Source organism: Zootoca vivipara, chromosome 1, assembly GCF_963506605.1.
Source record: "Zootoca vivipara chromosome 1, rZooViv1.1, whole genome shotgun sequence".
Taxonomy (NCBI): Eukaryota; Metazoa; Chordata; class Lepidosauria; order Squamata; family Lacertidae; genus Zootoca; species Zootoca vivipara.
This window is the reverse complement of record NC_083276.1, coordinates 85,927,443-85,942,182: the sequence shown is the minus strand read 5'-3', so window position 1 is coordinate 85,942,182 and position 14,740 is coordinate 85,927,443. Positions and strand designations below refer to the sequence as shown.

The following is a 14,740-nucleotide window of genomic DNA, read 5'->3' as shown; positions in this document are numbered from 1 at the left end:
TCTTCTCTGTGCCAAACCACATATTTCCATTTTAGTGTACGTGCACCGCTCTCTACGAGAACCACCGGTGGAGCCCTCCCTCCAAATGAAAAGGACAACTCTGAAGGGATCTGGGAGGAGGAAAAGAGCCTTAAGAAGACAGGATCTATTTCCTTCCCCAGGAAACCTAGTCACACCCACACAAAAACAAGCCATAGCTTAGTGTATAGTATACTGTTCCGTATACTGTTCCGTATATCCTTGCCTTCCAATGCTTGCTTCCCTCTGCACCCCTCCGCACAGCACCCAACACTTCCCCACCTAAAACAGCTCTTGCTCCAGGAACTCACTTGTTCAAAGCGAAGTCCAGGATTTCCGCTGAGTGGCCCCGGTACTCGCTGATCAGCTTGCCTGAGCGGGCGTCCCAGAGGCACACAGCCCCACCCAGGGTGCAGGTGTAGACCACAGGGGAACTCTCTTCCCACAGGAGCTGCACAATCCCCGACTGAAAATACAGAAGGAAAGGGCCCTATTAGTCACCAGCATTCCCACCCGCTTAGCATTTTTAACCAGGCCTTTTGTTGATTTGATTGACATCCTATGCCCTTTTAAAATGTGGGGTTTTCTTTGGGGGGTGTTATTGGGTTGTTGTTTTTATTTTGATTATGTATTTGATGCTTTTGTATTTTGATTTTGTTCTGTGAACCACCCTGAGACCTCCAGGTATAGGGCGGAAGAAGAAGAAGAAGAGGAGGCCAGGTCCTTTGCCTGCCTAAGGTCTTCCCACCCTGAAATGTGGAATGCAACAAATTCTACTGACTACCCAAATCAGAGGTGGTTGGATGCCAAGCCTGGACTACAAACTCAGTGCATGTTGCAATCAACCTGTCACAGCAGAGTAAGCTTCCCAGGAAAGAAGATCGCTCACCCAGGAGAAGAGACAGAATGAATTAAAGGAGAGCTTAGAAAATATTACCCTTCCCTCCATTCTGTGCTCGCCCATAATAGGGTTTTTGGGTGCTGTTTGCATATAGGGTCTTTGGCTCAGGCAAGTTTCCTGCTGCAGAACAGAAAGGGAGCCTGTGGCTCTCAAGATGTTGTTGGACTCCAACACCAATCATCCCTGACCACTGGTGATGTTGCTTGGGGATGATGGGAGTTGCGGTCCCAACAACAAGTGCAGGGCCACTGCTTCCCGAGGCACTAACGCTCCTGTCACCAGCAGGGCTGCAAGGCAGAGGCCAGGAGCCAGGACTGCTGGGAACAGCTGCACTTGGCTATTGCTGCATTCCTCCTGGATTGAACTCCACTGCTTCCTCCTGCCAACAGAAGCTCTTCCCAAAGCCCCCAGCAATTCCCAGAAGGGTCTTCTCCACTACCTCATGCTGGCAGTTGTGTCTCAGGGTCTGTGTGGCAACGTCATAAATGGCCAAGGTCCCGTCCAAGTAGCCAACAGCAGCCAGCGGCATCCTGCATGACAACAAAGCCAGAGAAAGAGGAGCTTTTTTTAATGGGAGGCTTCTGGGTGCAACTTTTTGTGGAAAAGCAGGCAATGCACTTTAATAAGTAAGCAAGCCCATCCAACAAAAAACAGTGTGTAATCTCCTCCCAGTGGAGTCCAAACCTCCTTGCAAGAAGAGCAGTCATTCAGGAGTCACCAGGCTGGCTCTTGCTCCTTCAGAAAAGGAGTAATGCAGGAGTTGACTATGAAGGCAGAGTCTTCTCAGAATTTGGTGATAGCTTTCCCCTTAAATGGGTTCCACGAAATAGCACAAGACTTTGGCAGAAATGCTCATAAATATTCTCAAGAATTATGTGTATCCTGTAATGGTAGTGCACGAGGGTAGAAACGGATCCTTACCAGCCTCCCTATGAACCCCGTTTAATTTTTTAAAACAAATCTCCTTTATCTTTTCAGTCCTTCTGGCAGAGGATAGCCTTGAAGCATGTGGGAATGCCTGGTGAAATCTCAGAAGCCGATAGGCTTGCAAAGACTCAACTATCCCAACTACCCTGGGCAGGCTGTTGTCCTCTTGGGAAGATGCTTCCATCTGAAGTTTGTTTTCGAAATAGTCTGCCTCTCTCCCAACATAATTTTACTGGATATTGTGGTTTCGTGATATTGCTGTTCAATTATTGTAAGCAGTCCCAAAGCATGCGTATGCGTTCAAAGGGTGGGTGAAGAAAATGCCATATATGGGGGGGGGGGGAATTAAGATTTCATGATGCAGTGGTATCTAGCCCATATTGGTCTTATACTAGATTAGACTTTGCCAACCTGGTGCCCTTCAGATACTTTGAACTGCAACTCCCATAAGCCTCAACAAGCACTACCATAGTGGCTGGGCTGATTATAATACAGTAGTCCAAAACATCTGAAGGGCACTGGGTTAGCAAAGGCTGCTCTGCATTATGTTGCAGGCAGTTGTCCCCTTCCATTCTGTTCATGCAAACCAGGGATGGGGAATTTGTGGTCCTCAAGACATTGTTGGACTACAACTCTTATCATTCCTGACCACTGGCAGGGACTTGTGGGAACAAAAACCAGCAGGGCTGCAGGTTCCCCATCCCTGATGGAAACGTTTCACTTATTTCAGCAATCAGTTCCAGGCAGTTCCCACAACCCAGAAGGCAAAACTCACACATTGCAGAAGCCCAGAGATTCAACTGAGTTGGATTCAGCCTCCTCAGCAGAAGACTTGGGGACAATGGCCTCTTCCCTGAACACAGACACAACCTGCAGGAAAAGAAACAGCCAATGATAATATACACTACTCATGGTTCAAGACCCAACAAAATCGAAAGAGCCTACAAACTTAGCTCAGAACACCAGAGGAGACACCTGGAAAACCAGCCGTCACCACAGCATCCTCACTGGCCAACCAGAATAATAAATACTGGTAATAAGAATAAGAATTATTATTACAGGTAGGTAGCCGTGTTGGTCTGACGTAGTCGAAACAAAATAAAAAAATTCTTTCCAACAGCACCTTAAAGACCAACTAAGTTTTTTATTTTGGTATGAGCTTTTGTGTGCATGCACACTTCTTCAGATACACTGAAATAGAGGTCCCCAGACGCTTATATGTAGAGAAAGGGTGGGGAGGGATATTACTCCCTCCTTGTAGTGGGAGTGGGTGATTGACTGACTGATAGCTGTTGACGACTAAACGACTGCAAATGGTCTTGCATGAAAAAGCAAGGAGTGAGATGGCTGAATATCACTTTATCATGTACTAGTGGAATTCAGCCCGTTTAAAAACGGGCGCTAGAACGCTGCTGTCGTGCAGCGCCGGCATGGGACGGAGCTTCGGAGGTGTCCGAAGCCCCGTCCCATGCGGGAGGTGCGTGGCGAGGCGGCGGCGGGGGGGGGGGAGAGAAGCACTTCTCCCGCCCCCCCCGCTGCGCACCTCCCGCATGAGACGGGGCTTCGGAGACCTTCTCCGAAACTCCGTCCCATGTCGGCGCTGCATGCCGAGGCGGCGGGGGGGAGGAGCGCTTCTCCCCCCCGCCGCCTCGCCTCGCCTCGCCGCGCACGCCAAGCCAGTCCCCGAGCCGAAATGCGGCGCGGCGGGTGCTTTTCGCCGTTTGCCTACCCCTTCGCTCCGGGAAGGCAAACGGCGAAAAGCCCCCGCCGCGCCGCACTTCGGCTCAGGGACTGGCTTGGCGGCGGTGGGAAAAAGGGGAGGAATTCCTCCCCTTCTTCCCGCCGCCGCCAAGCCAAAGCCGGCTTCCCTCGGCGCCCGCTGCCGCTTCGGCTTCCTCAGGGAAGGCAAGCAGGCGGGCTGTCTGCCTGCTTGTGTTCGCCGAGGAAGCGCCGTCCCATGCCGGCGGTGCGCGGCAAGGCTGCCGGGGGGAGCGCTTCTTTCCCCCGCCGCCTCGCCGCGCACCTCCAGCATGAGACTGGGCTTCGGAGCGGCGGTTGGCGGAGCGGCGGTTGGCCGTTGTCCCTCCGTCCAATCCCTGTGTCTCTGGGGTACATGCGCAGTACCCCAGGGACACACGGGACAACTGGACGCAGGGACAACTTGGACATTATTATATAGGATAATGAGATAAGGATCCAATGTCTCTGTTCAAACCAGGTCTCTCCATGGTTTTAAGCTTGGTGATAAGTTGCAATTCAGCAACTTCTCTTTCCAGTCTATTTCTGAAATTCTTTTGTAGTAAGACAGCTACTTTTGAGATCTTGTATAGAATGTCCTGGGAGATTGAAGTGTTCTCCTAATGGTTTCTCTGTCTTGTAATTCCTGATGTCAGATTTATGTCCATTTATCCTTTGGCGTAGTGTTTGTCCTGTTTGTCCAATATAGGCCCTTCAGCTCTCTATATTGGACAAACAGGCCAAACCCTACACCAAAGGATAAATGGACATAAATCTGACATCAGCCATCTCACCCCTTGCTTTTTCATGCAAGACCATTTGCAGTCGTTTACAGTCGTCAACAGCTATCAGTCAGTCAATCACCCATTTCCACCACCCCTCTGAGTGATACCCCCTCCCCACCCTTTCTCTACATAAGAGTCTGGGGACTTCTATTTCAGTGTATCTGAAGAAGTGTGCATGCACACGAAAGCTCATACCAAAATAAAAAACTTAGTTGGTCTTTAAGGTGCTGTTGGAAAGAATTATTGTTATTGTTTTTGTTATTCCAATGACCCCAACATCACACAATGTTCCTGAAATAATCCAACTTCTCTGCTTAGAGCTGGCGAGGGAAAGGTGAGAATACCCCAACCTTCAGAGGCGAAGAGGAGAGGGCAAAGGCGTTCTGAGCTTGGGGTGCCTGTTAGGTGTAGAGGCAAGGTGATGTGCAAACACCTCTTTCTTCCTGCTCCAAGCTGGAGATGCAGAGCAAGTAGAGAGTGGCAACAAATCCAGTTTATGGAACTTGCTGAACTGACATGGAGAGTGCGTGACCAGAGAGAAGAGTCGGTGGAAGAAGATTTAAATGTAAGAAGATAAAATTTAAAAGATGTTTTAAAAGATATTGCAATATTTGAAATTTTGAAATTCATTTGGAAGTTGTTATAGGCTATAGGTATATAAGTAGAGAATAGTATTACAGGACATAAATGGTTATGGAATTAAGAAATTAATGTTAGAAAGTTAAGGTAAAGATAAAATGTAAAATAAGGTTAAACTTATGATTTTTAGAAAACTGCTAAAGATGATGTATAATGAAGCTCAGATAGAGGGGAGTTGAGGAAGTCACCTTGAAATGTTTAGGAAACTAGATCTGAAAATGTATGTATTTTTATGTTGTTTTGTTGGATTTGTTATCTGTATTGTAGTGTGGTGTTTGTATGTATTTGTTATGTCTTATTATAAAAGGAATAAAAAAAATTGGGGGGGGGAGAGAGAGTGGCAACAAATCCTGGGCCTCACTCCCTTCAATTTTAGCTTGGCTTCAGAGGAAGTCACAGGCCCATCTCACTCACCAGAGCTTGGCTCCCCTCTCCGCATGGCGGTGGCGGAGTGACATTGCAAAACCCTGACCATCTCCTACAAGAGCTACAACTGCCCCATAGAGCTATGCACAGATAACACAAGACGTGAAACAGAGCCAGATGCACAAGGCATGGTAGAAGAAAGCTCCCTGTTTGCAGGGGTTACTGTGTACAGTAGTTTAACTCTCTGATACTAGAAAAGTTAAGAGTCAGGGTGGATTTGATTTAAATCTCCCCCCCCCCCTTTTAACAGAAAGGCATTCCTGCTGGTATAATCTTAATATTTTTGGAATATTAAATTTTCAGAATAGTTTTTACAGTTACATCAAAAATTACTGATTTGGTTATACTATCAGAAATACACAGACAGATAATTATGAAATTATTGTGAGGTTCAATAAGTTAACTGTTTATATTTGGACAACTTTTCTGCTGTACTTTATTGGAAGGAGAAAAATAATCCTTTCCTTAATAACAATTTAAAAAATTTATTTAACTAAAACAATAACATTATAGCATATGTATCCATGTTTGTTAACTGATGTGGTTACACATTTTTTTAAAAAAAACTTAGACTGAGTTTCAGCACACATGAAAAACTTAAAACAAATCCTTATTTCCTGATGGTCTTTGGACTACAATGTAACTTAAATATAAAACTATATTTAGAAAGATGTTTTCCTCCAAAAGCATTTTATTTTAAAATCCAATTTAAATTTAAAAAAATCAATTTACCGGTAAATCAAAAAAATCAGATTCATTTCTTTTTTAAAAAAATCATTGATTTTTATCCACCCTGGTGTAAAATCCAGACTAGGAGCGGGGAGACCCAGGTCACTTTCCACCCAACCTAGGTACTTTGCAGGGTTGTTGTGACAATGAAAAAAAGAAGGGGACAGAACTCCTGAGCTCCTTGGAAGAAGGGTGGAGTAAAAATGCAACTTCTATCCAAATGGGCAATACAAGGTTTTGCCGCAACAAACACAGTTTCTCACACTCACACCCTCTGGGCTGAGGAAGTTCCCACGTACATTCATTCCAGCATGGAGGGGAAAAAGGCACCCACCTTGCCAGTTGCAGAGCTCACCAGCTTGGCATGGCAGTCAACAGAGCCTGTCAGGACTAGGCTGCCATCCTTATTGCTGGCCACGCACGTCAACGGGCCCTGGTGCCCGTCCTGACCTAGAAATGGTGAGAGAGCAAAGATCACACAACGAAGGGTGCCTAGGCGTGTGCTAAGACCTTCCTCCTCCTTCGTTGCCCTAAATAGTTGCTTGTGTCTTGGTTCATGATACCCTGTTCCATTTCTTATTTTATTTTTTATTTGCCGATTCTGAAACACATTACAGCCACAAGAGAAAATAACAAAAAGACTATGACTTTTCATATAAGAACATGAAAACCATTAGAGAGGCTTGTGGCCTATGCCTTCACTCATAACACCCTGTTATCTGCGAGCAGAAGTGGCTCAGTGGCCCTTGGGTGTGCAATTTCTAGGGTTGCCAGACTCTGCCTTTAATTGCCCTGCTCTCTTTTGAGTCTGGAAACCTTAAAGAGAAACCAGCAGACCCTTTGTTTAATTTCCAAGCAAAGGGTCTGCTGGTTTCTCTTTAAGGTTTTCAGACTCAAAAGAGAGCAGGGCAATTAAAGGCACAGAAGTCCTGTCCTCTATTGACTCTGGCAACCCTAGCAATTTCACAAGAAAGGTTGACCAACACACCTCTCCCCTCTGCCCCAACCCAGTGACTGATGAAGGTCTGTTGATACTTTTCAAAGCAATCCATCTCAGTCTTTGTTGTAATTTAACTGATTCTCATACAAAGGCAAGTGGATTCCTGCTGGATCAGACCAAAGGCTTCCAGCATCCCGTTTGCCACAGTGACCAACCAGATGCCTCTGGGAAGCCCACAATGAGGTAGGAAAAAGCAGGCAAAATCACAGGACACCCCCCCCCCCAAATGACCTTTGTCCTGGTTAAACTCACAAGGACAACACAACAGCCTCTCCCAATACTATTCCCCGGTAACTGGTGTTCAGAGGCATACTGCATACAATGTATGCGGCAATCGTGACTAGGAGCTATAGCCTCATCCTCCATGTATTCATCTTATTCCTGTTTAAAGGCAACTAAGTTGCCAACTAAGTTGTACATCCCCCAAGCAGAGGATGCCAATATGCCAAGGTACAAAGAGATGAAATCTTGCATAGGCTACAGTAATGAAAGCAGAGTTTTTTTCTGTTTTTTGTTTTGGACTTGGGGTTCCATGTTTCTTGAAAACCATCCATATTCCTCCCTCTCCTCAGGTTCTTTCCTGCCTTTACAGTTCCCGTGCAAAGCTAGTACTCTGAAAGAGGTTTCTGAGCAACACCTCCCCTTGCTCCTCCAATGAGGTATCGCAACCCTGCTCCAGCTTCCTGGCAGCAAATAAATGGAAACAGGCAACCGAACAGAACCTTTGGTACCTTTGAGGACGTGCAGCGAGCTGCCCTGCTTCAGATCCCAGATGCGCACGGTCCCATCTTCGTAACCGACCACAGCTCTCCTCCCTGCATTGAGCGTCTTTGCGTTAGTCATTCTGTCATATTCAGGGAGATCCCAAGGAAGCCCAAGAGTCAACCCCAACTGTAAAACAATCTTTTGCTATTATAGCCTTCCCCTCCAAATGTTTTAGACTACAACTTCTTTCCTTGCTGGCCATAGGCCATGCTGGTTGAGGTTCAAAATCTATGGAGGGCATTAGGTTGGGGAAGGCTGCCTCTGTGCATAAAGGAACAGAGAATGTGCTTGGAAGAGGCAAATTTCACAGCAGCTGCAGTCACACATGACACTAAAATATGGTTTGTTTTAACCATTCTACCCCCACTCCCCCCAAAAACCCAGGAGCTGCCTTACAATCCAGCAAACAAGCCATAGCTTATTCCTCCAAAGCTTGGTTTGTTTTCCATCTGGCCTTGCCTTCTGCCTCTGTAACTTGGCCAGTATCTGGGATGGAGTGGCTAAAAAATTGATTAAGCAATGCTACTGGGCTCAGGCGTAACACAAAATCATAGTTAGAACAGCCGGGAGTCATAATTTCCCAAAACACAAACAATGGGTGCCCTGTTGGTTGGGTTCAAAGATTCAACCAACCAATAAGCCAGTGTGGTGTAGTGATTAGAGTGTTGGACTAGGACCGAGAGACTAGAGTTTACATCCCCTACTGAGCCATGAAGCTCACTGGGTGACACTGGGCCAGTCACTGTATCTTAGCCTAACCTACCTCACGGGGTTCTGTGGATTAAATGAAGAAGGGGAGAACTGTGCATGCCACCTTGAGCTCCTTGGAGGAAAGGTGGGATATAAATATAACAAACAAACCATGCTTTAGCATCATGGGTGAACCAAGCCGACATATTCTGCCATTGGACAGTGCCATGCCTATAACAATTCTGTAACCCCAAGCCCTGCTCCTCACCATCAGGAAGGACATGACCACACGTAGCTGGACAGGATGGCCCTTGGAAGGTCTTGCACTCTCCACTAGGAATCTTCCACATCCAGGAGTTGCCGTCAGCAGTGCCAGCCAGAAGGACATGGGACTGAGGGTGCCACTCCATCCACTGGGGTCAAGAAGAGAAAGAGAAAGCAACAGGCTGGGAGCTAAGCAATACCAGAAAGGAGCCAGCTGCTTTGCACACAACCAACAAATTCTTTCTCACTGTGCAAAAGTTATATAACTGCCAACTCTTAAATACGTACCCCAAAAGTTTAATGTATAGCATTTATATAACACTTGAGTTGGTGAAAATAGTTGGACACGACTAATGACTAAACAACAACAACGTGCTCTTCTCAGTATTCCGTGCAATCACACTTTAATTGAGGTCAATATTATCCCCATATAATGCCAACAGGGGAGATGGAGAAGGGGCCAAGGCTGAGATGGGAGCTTGCCTGAGATTACCTAGCAAGTCTGTGGCCAAGGTGAGATTTCAGCTGGAGACTTCCAGCCTCCTAGCTCCCACTCTTTAGCCACCACACCACACTATCTCACCAGTATGCCTTGCTTACGACTGCAACCTAATATATAGGTTGTGCAATTGGCGCGCTATGACGTTGCCATGTGGTTTTGTGAGCCTTTGTATGACTATGGCAGAATAGAAAAGAACAGGGAATGAGCGAAACTTACAGCCTTGTAGAAATCATTAACACTGTAGCTTGCACAGAAAGCATCAATTTGTTCCATATTACATTGTTGCGCCCAACCAAATTAGAAACTGTTTCAAATGGAATATTCCAAATGTCAGGCCTATAAAGCACTGCATTTCTGTCAGAGGAAATAATTTATCTGAAATATCTCACAGTTTTCTCCCTAGAATCAAGACAGTGGTCATGCTTTCCACTGGGAAATCTTCTCATGGCGAAAACTTTTGTCCCGGAATTTAGAGGCCTCATTTCTCACCTCCAAGTCACCCGCTTCGAAAGACCAGATCTCCTCTTTGGCGTCCACCCGCCAGACTTTTATCAGTCCACTCATGTCACCCGTGGCCACGAATGTGGAATCATGGCTGAAACCAGCACAAGTGACGGAATCTTTGTGTCCTAGGGATAATGAAGAGAACAAGATCATGCATATTCTGAAATCAATCCCATTAAGTTCAATGAAGAGTCCTCCAAGATAAGCAAGTATAGCATACCAGGAAGTGCCTGATCTCTCTCCTTTGCCATGAGCGCACTTCCTGGCCTGCAGGAAAGCCACCATCTTTCTATACATCGTTCTCTCACAGCCTCAACCCACTCCCTGCCACCATTCGCAACATCAGGATGATAATCCTAATCTACCTTACAGGTCTGTTGTTGTGAAAGATAATGCAGAGAGAGTGCTCTGGACACTGTAAAGCACCATATAGCTATATGTGTGTTTGCAACAGCGGAGGTATTAGTGTCCTCCTGTTCCTCTATGGAGCTCAATAATATCACACACACCCGGCCTCAACACAATGAACAGCCCTGAAAATAACCATGGCTCTTTCAGGCTCTAACTCCCATGAACCCCAGCCACCATTGCTAACGGTCAACAACGATGAGCATTGTAGTTCAACAACATTCAAAGCCCACAGGTCCCCCAGCCCTGTTGGAATTATTATTTCTTCAGTAGAGCAGGGCCATTAGAGTATACCCTTAATGTGGAGTTATCCATATATGGCAATCTGCAGGCAGTCCTTTCAATGACAGAAGTAAAAGGAGGTGATATTCAGTCACCACAAAAATAAAGATGTTTTCCATTGCTACACCTTCCTATCCAAATCACCTGTTGAAGAGTTTCTTATATATAATTTTTTTAGATATGGATCACTTTATCCCCAGGGCTCTCTGAGATAGAGGGAAGTATTTGTTGTTCAACTGTTTTATGCTGACCCCAGCAACACAAAGCAATTCAAATATTGGCATTAGAGTTGCAAGGTATTACCCAGAAGAGCCTCACCTGAGCATTCGAAGAGGAGCTCACCATCACTGAGGCGCCACACAAAAGCCTTGTCATCTTCACCGCCTGTAACTGCCAGCGTGTTGGTCTTGGGGTCAAGACTGACGCAGAAAACAGACGCTAAGGGGAACAAACAGAACAATGTTATGACCTAAGCCAGACATACCTCTCTCACAGTCTTATTGTGGGCATCCAAACAAGAGGAACCAAAAGGATCAGAGACGGGAAACCTGCAAGCCTTCAGATGTCACCATTGACCATGCTGGCTGGGAGCTGATGGGAGCTAGAGGGACACAAGTTCCCCATCCTTGATTGGGGCATGACTGTGCTGCTCTCCCAGCAAAACGTTAAGGAAAGAACAGTGAAAGTGAAGCACACCCTCAGCTGAAACAGCACCATCCTGTAGCCACAACAGTGCAGTTCAACATCTACATGCAGCCACAGGGAGAGATCATCAGGGGGTTTGGGCTGGGTGTTCATCAGTATGCGGATGATACCCAGCTCTACCTCTCTTTCAAATCAGAACCAGTGAAGGCGGCGAAGGTCCTGTGTGAGTGCCTGGAGGCGGTTGGAGGATGGATGGTGGCTAACAGATTGAGGTTGAATCCTGACAAGACAGAAGTACTGTTTTTTTTTGGGGGGGGGACAGGAGGCGGGCAGGTGTGGAGGACTCCCTGGTCCTGAATAGGGTAACTGTGCCCCTGAAGGACCAGGTGCACAGCCTGGGAGTCATTTTGGACTCACAGCTGCCCATGGAGGCACAGGTCAATTCTGTGTCCAGGGCAGCTGTCTATCAGCTCCATCTGGTACGCAGGTTGAGACCCTACCTGCCCGCAGACTGTCTCACCAGAGTGGTGCATGCTCTAGTTATCTCTCACTTGGACTACTGCAATGTGCTGTATGTGAGGCTACCTTTGAAGGTGACCCGGAAACTACAACTAATCCAGAATGCGGCAGCTAGACTGGTGACTGGGAGCGGCCGCCGAGACCATATAACACCAGTCTTGAAAGACCTACATTGGCTCCCAGTACGTTTCCGAGCACAGTTCAAAGTGTTGGTGCTGACCTTTAAAGCCCTAAATGGCGTCAGTCCAGTATACCTTGAAGGAGCGTCTCCACCCCCATCGTTCTGCCCGGACACTGAGGTCCAGCGCCGAGGGCCTTCTGGTGGTTCCCTCGCTGTGAGAAGCCAAGTTACAGAGAACCAGGCCTTCTCGGTAGTGGCACCCGCCCTGTAGAACGCCCTCCCACCAGATGTCAAAGAGAAAAACAACTACCAGACTTTTAGAAGACATCTGAAGGCAGCCCTGTTTAGGGAAGCTTTTAATGTTTGACGGACTATTGCATTTTAATATTTTTCTGGAAGCCACCCAGAGTGGCTGGGGAAACCCAGCCAGATGGGCAGGGCATAAATAATAAATTATTATTATTATTATTATTAAGAATGCACAGGTGCTTCCCCTCCATTCCTTGTTTAAGATCACCTGGCCCTTTTAAGGTGAAAGAAAGACATGGAAGAGCACCATCTTGGAAAATACCAGCAGAGATGATTCACATCACAAACCCTGTCTTTAAATTAGCAGGCCCAATGTAGAAACAGGCTCATGGGCTAGTTAAGCTGGTTAAATCCTTTATTATTACTTGCAAAAGAAACCTAGTTGATAAAGTAGTCTTGTTAGGCTACAAAATAGGCACAAAATAAGTAAGCCCAAACCTGGGACACTAGATAATGAATGAGATGCCTACTCTCATTCCTCTACCAGCTCACCTGTGTGTTTGGAGAATGTGACCTCACTGTCATCTTGGGCCTCCATGCCTTCCTCTGCCTCAACGTCCTCCCAATCAGCCTCCTCTTCATCTAAATCCACATCTTCCATTTCATCAGCTAGATCATCTGCAGAAGCAAACAAAGCAATGCTATTTTACAAAGCCACTCAGCATTAAGGTTCCCCCCGCCAACCCAGCATGATAAGTAAAAGCAGGTGTGCTAAACTGTGGCATCTCTGTGTGTGCTCAGCATCCTGTTTAGAGGAGAAGGATGAACCTTACGTGGTAAACTGCCAACATCAGTCCACAGCTAAGTGTCGGTAAGTCATAGACGCAAAGGATTCAGACAAGTTGTAGAAATCACCAACCCTAATCTCCTGAGCCCCTTCCACTCCATGTGGTCTGAAATGCTGCTCTCACTAAAACCTGAGCCCCTCAATTATATTCCTATGTCAAATTATAGGTTGTAATGCATAATAGCCTTCCCTAACCTACATGAGACATCGGTTTTGATAACTATGGAACCCATCTTCCCCCTCTCTCCTCTGTTCTCTTATTCATTGCCTCCAAACAGCTCCCCTTCTCTCATTCCCCCTGTGATTGCTACTCCATCACCTGCTTTGTACTTACACCTTTTTAAAACCAAGGCAGCAATCCTATGGCAAAATCCACCAGGATGAGCAACACGGGAAGCAGTGGATCACCTTAGAGCAGGCACCCCCAAACTGTGGCCGTCCAGATGTTTTGGGCTACAACTCCCATGATCCCTAGCTAACAGGACCAGTGTTCGGGGAAGATGGGAATTGTAGTCCAAAACATCTGGAGGGCCGAAGTTTGGGGATGCCTGCCTTAGAGCCAACCCTAGCTCAGCCAAAGATAAGCCAGTGTACCTTGCTCATTCTGGCTCAGTCAGCAGAGCTAAGGCCAATATAAGTCCCTCAAAAGGTGTGACTGGGGGGCAGAATTTGGACTGCACCCTAAGCCCATTCAGCTCAGTCATGTGACCTAGCAACCCAGCATAAAAAACTACTTTAAATGCTTGTTTTCTCTCTACCAAGCTTAGGCAGAAACCAGCCCCACCCCTGATGCCCCATGATGTTTGGACCTAGTGTAACTTTACACTGGCTTAATTTACATCAGCTTACTTTATGGCAGCTTCTTGCACACAGAATTGTTCCCAAAGCCAAATAACATGAAAATGAAATAATCACATATATTCCCCATTACTGTACTTCATTTCCCCCTTTCCCTGTTGTTTCACTGTGTCCATTCTAGATTGTAAGCCTCTTGGGGTAGGGACCTGTCTTTGTAATATTCTTGAGTTACAGCACCTCCAAACGGCCAGCTCTAAATCCATCCTATCTCTGGGTGTGTAAATAACAAAGATGTTGGTGAACACCAGAATATCAGTAAATGTATGTGCATCTGTGACCAAAAGATGGTTTACAGTGTATTATACTGTTTCCTGTATAATTCCCCTAGGGATGGGTTGTGAAAAAGATTCAAAGGCCAGTTTCCCTTTTTTTTTAACATTAGAGAGAAAGCATGCTATTTACTACTTGATAGGCATAAATATAGTAAGTCTATGGCATATAAGGTTTCTTGGGTTGCTCTAGGCACCCAACAGATGAACCAATGATTTATTGCACAAAACGAGGTCCAACGTGCTAGGGGGCCATTTATGTTGAAATGTTTCGCTCTGCTAGGCTGTAGTTTAGTGATGACCAAAGTCTCCTAACAAATAAATCTGACAGACTGAGTGGCGATAATGAGGATGGGGGTGATGACACCTAACCGGTCAACCCTCTTACTACTTTTCAGGGTGGTCTCGTTTTCCTCTGCAAAAGTCCCTGGAAAAAGACCTCGATCCAATCCCCGTCCCAGCCGCCCAGTCCCTCGCCTCTTTACCGGGTCCAGGCGCCTCAAGGTCCACCACCTCCACGATCTCCTCCGCGGCCCCCTCCTCATCGCCGGCTGCCATCAGCAAGAGCCCCTCCGAGGCCGCCTCCAAGTCTGCCCCGTCTGCGGGTTCCGCCATGCTGCCGACTTCAGCCTACCAGCAACCCGCACGCGCCTAC

General features: G+C 46.6%; 1 protein-coding gene across 1 annotated transcript in view; it reads right to left on the bottom strand.

Annotated features, from left to right (window-relative positions):
• The window catches only part of AAMP (angio associated migratory cell protein), a 23,129-nt gene extending 8,389 nt beyond the window's left edge, over window positions 1-14,740 (bottom strand). Inside the window, exons 1-10 of the mRNA XM_035127908.2 lie at window positions 14,571-14,740; window positions 12,664-12,789; window positions 10,896-11,015; window positions 9,873-10,012; window positions 8,886-9,030; window positions 7,894-7,977; window positions 6,497-6,612; window positions 2,622-2,716; window positions 1,359-1,449; window positions 330-484 (exon numbers count right to left, since the gene is read on the bottom strand). Coding sequence (XP_034983799.1) covers window positions 330-484; window positions 1,359-1,449; window positions 2,622-2,716; window positions 6,497-6,612; window positions 7,894-7,977; window positions 8,886-9,030; window positions 9,873-10,012; window positions 10,896-11,015; window positions 12,664-12,789; window positions 14,571-14,700 — 1,202 coding nt within the window. The 5' untranslated portion in view covers window positions 14,701-14,740. The remainder of the gene's footprint in view (window positions 1-329; window positions 485-1,358; window positions 1,450-2,621; window positions 2,717-6,496; window positions 6,613-7,893; window positions 7,978-8,885; window positions 9,031-9,872; window positions 10,013-10,895; window positions 11,016-12,663; window positions 12,790-14,570) is intronic.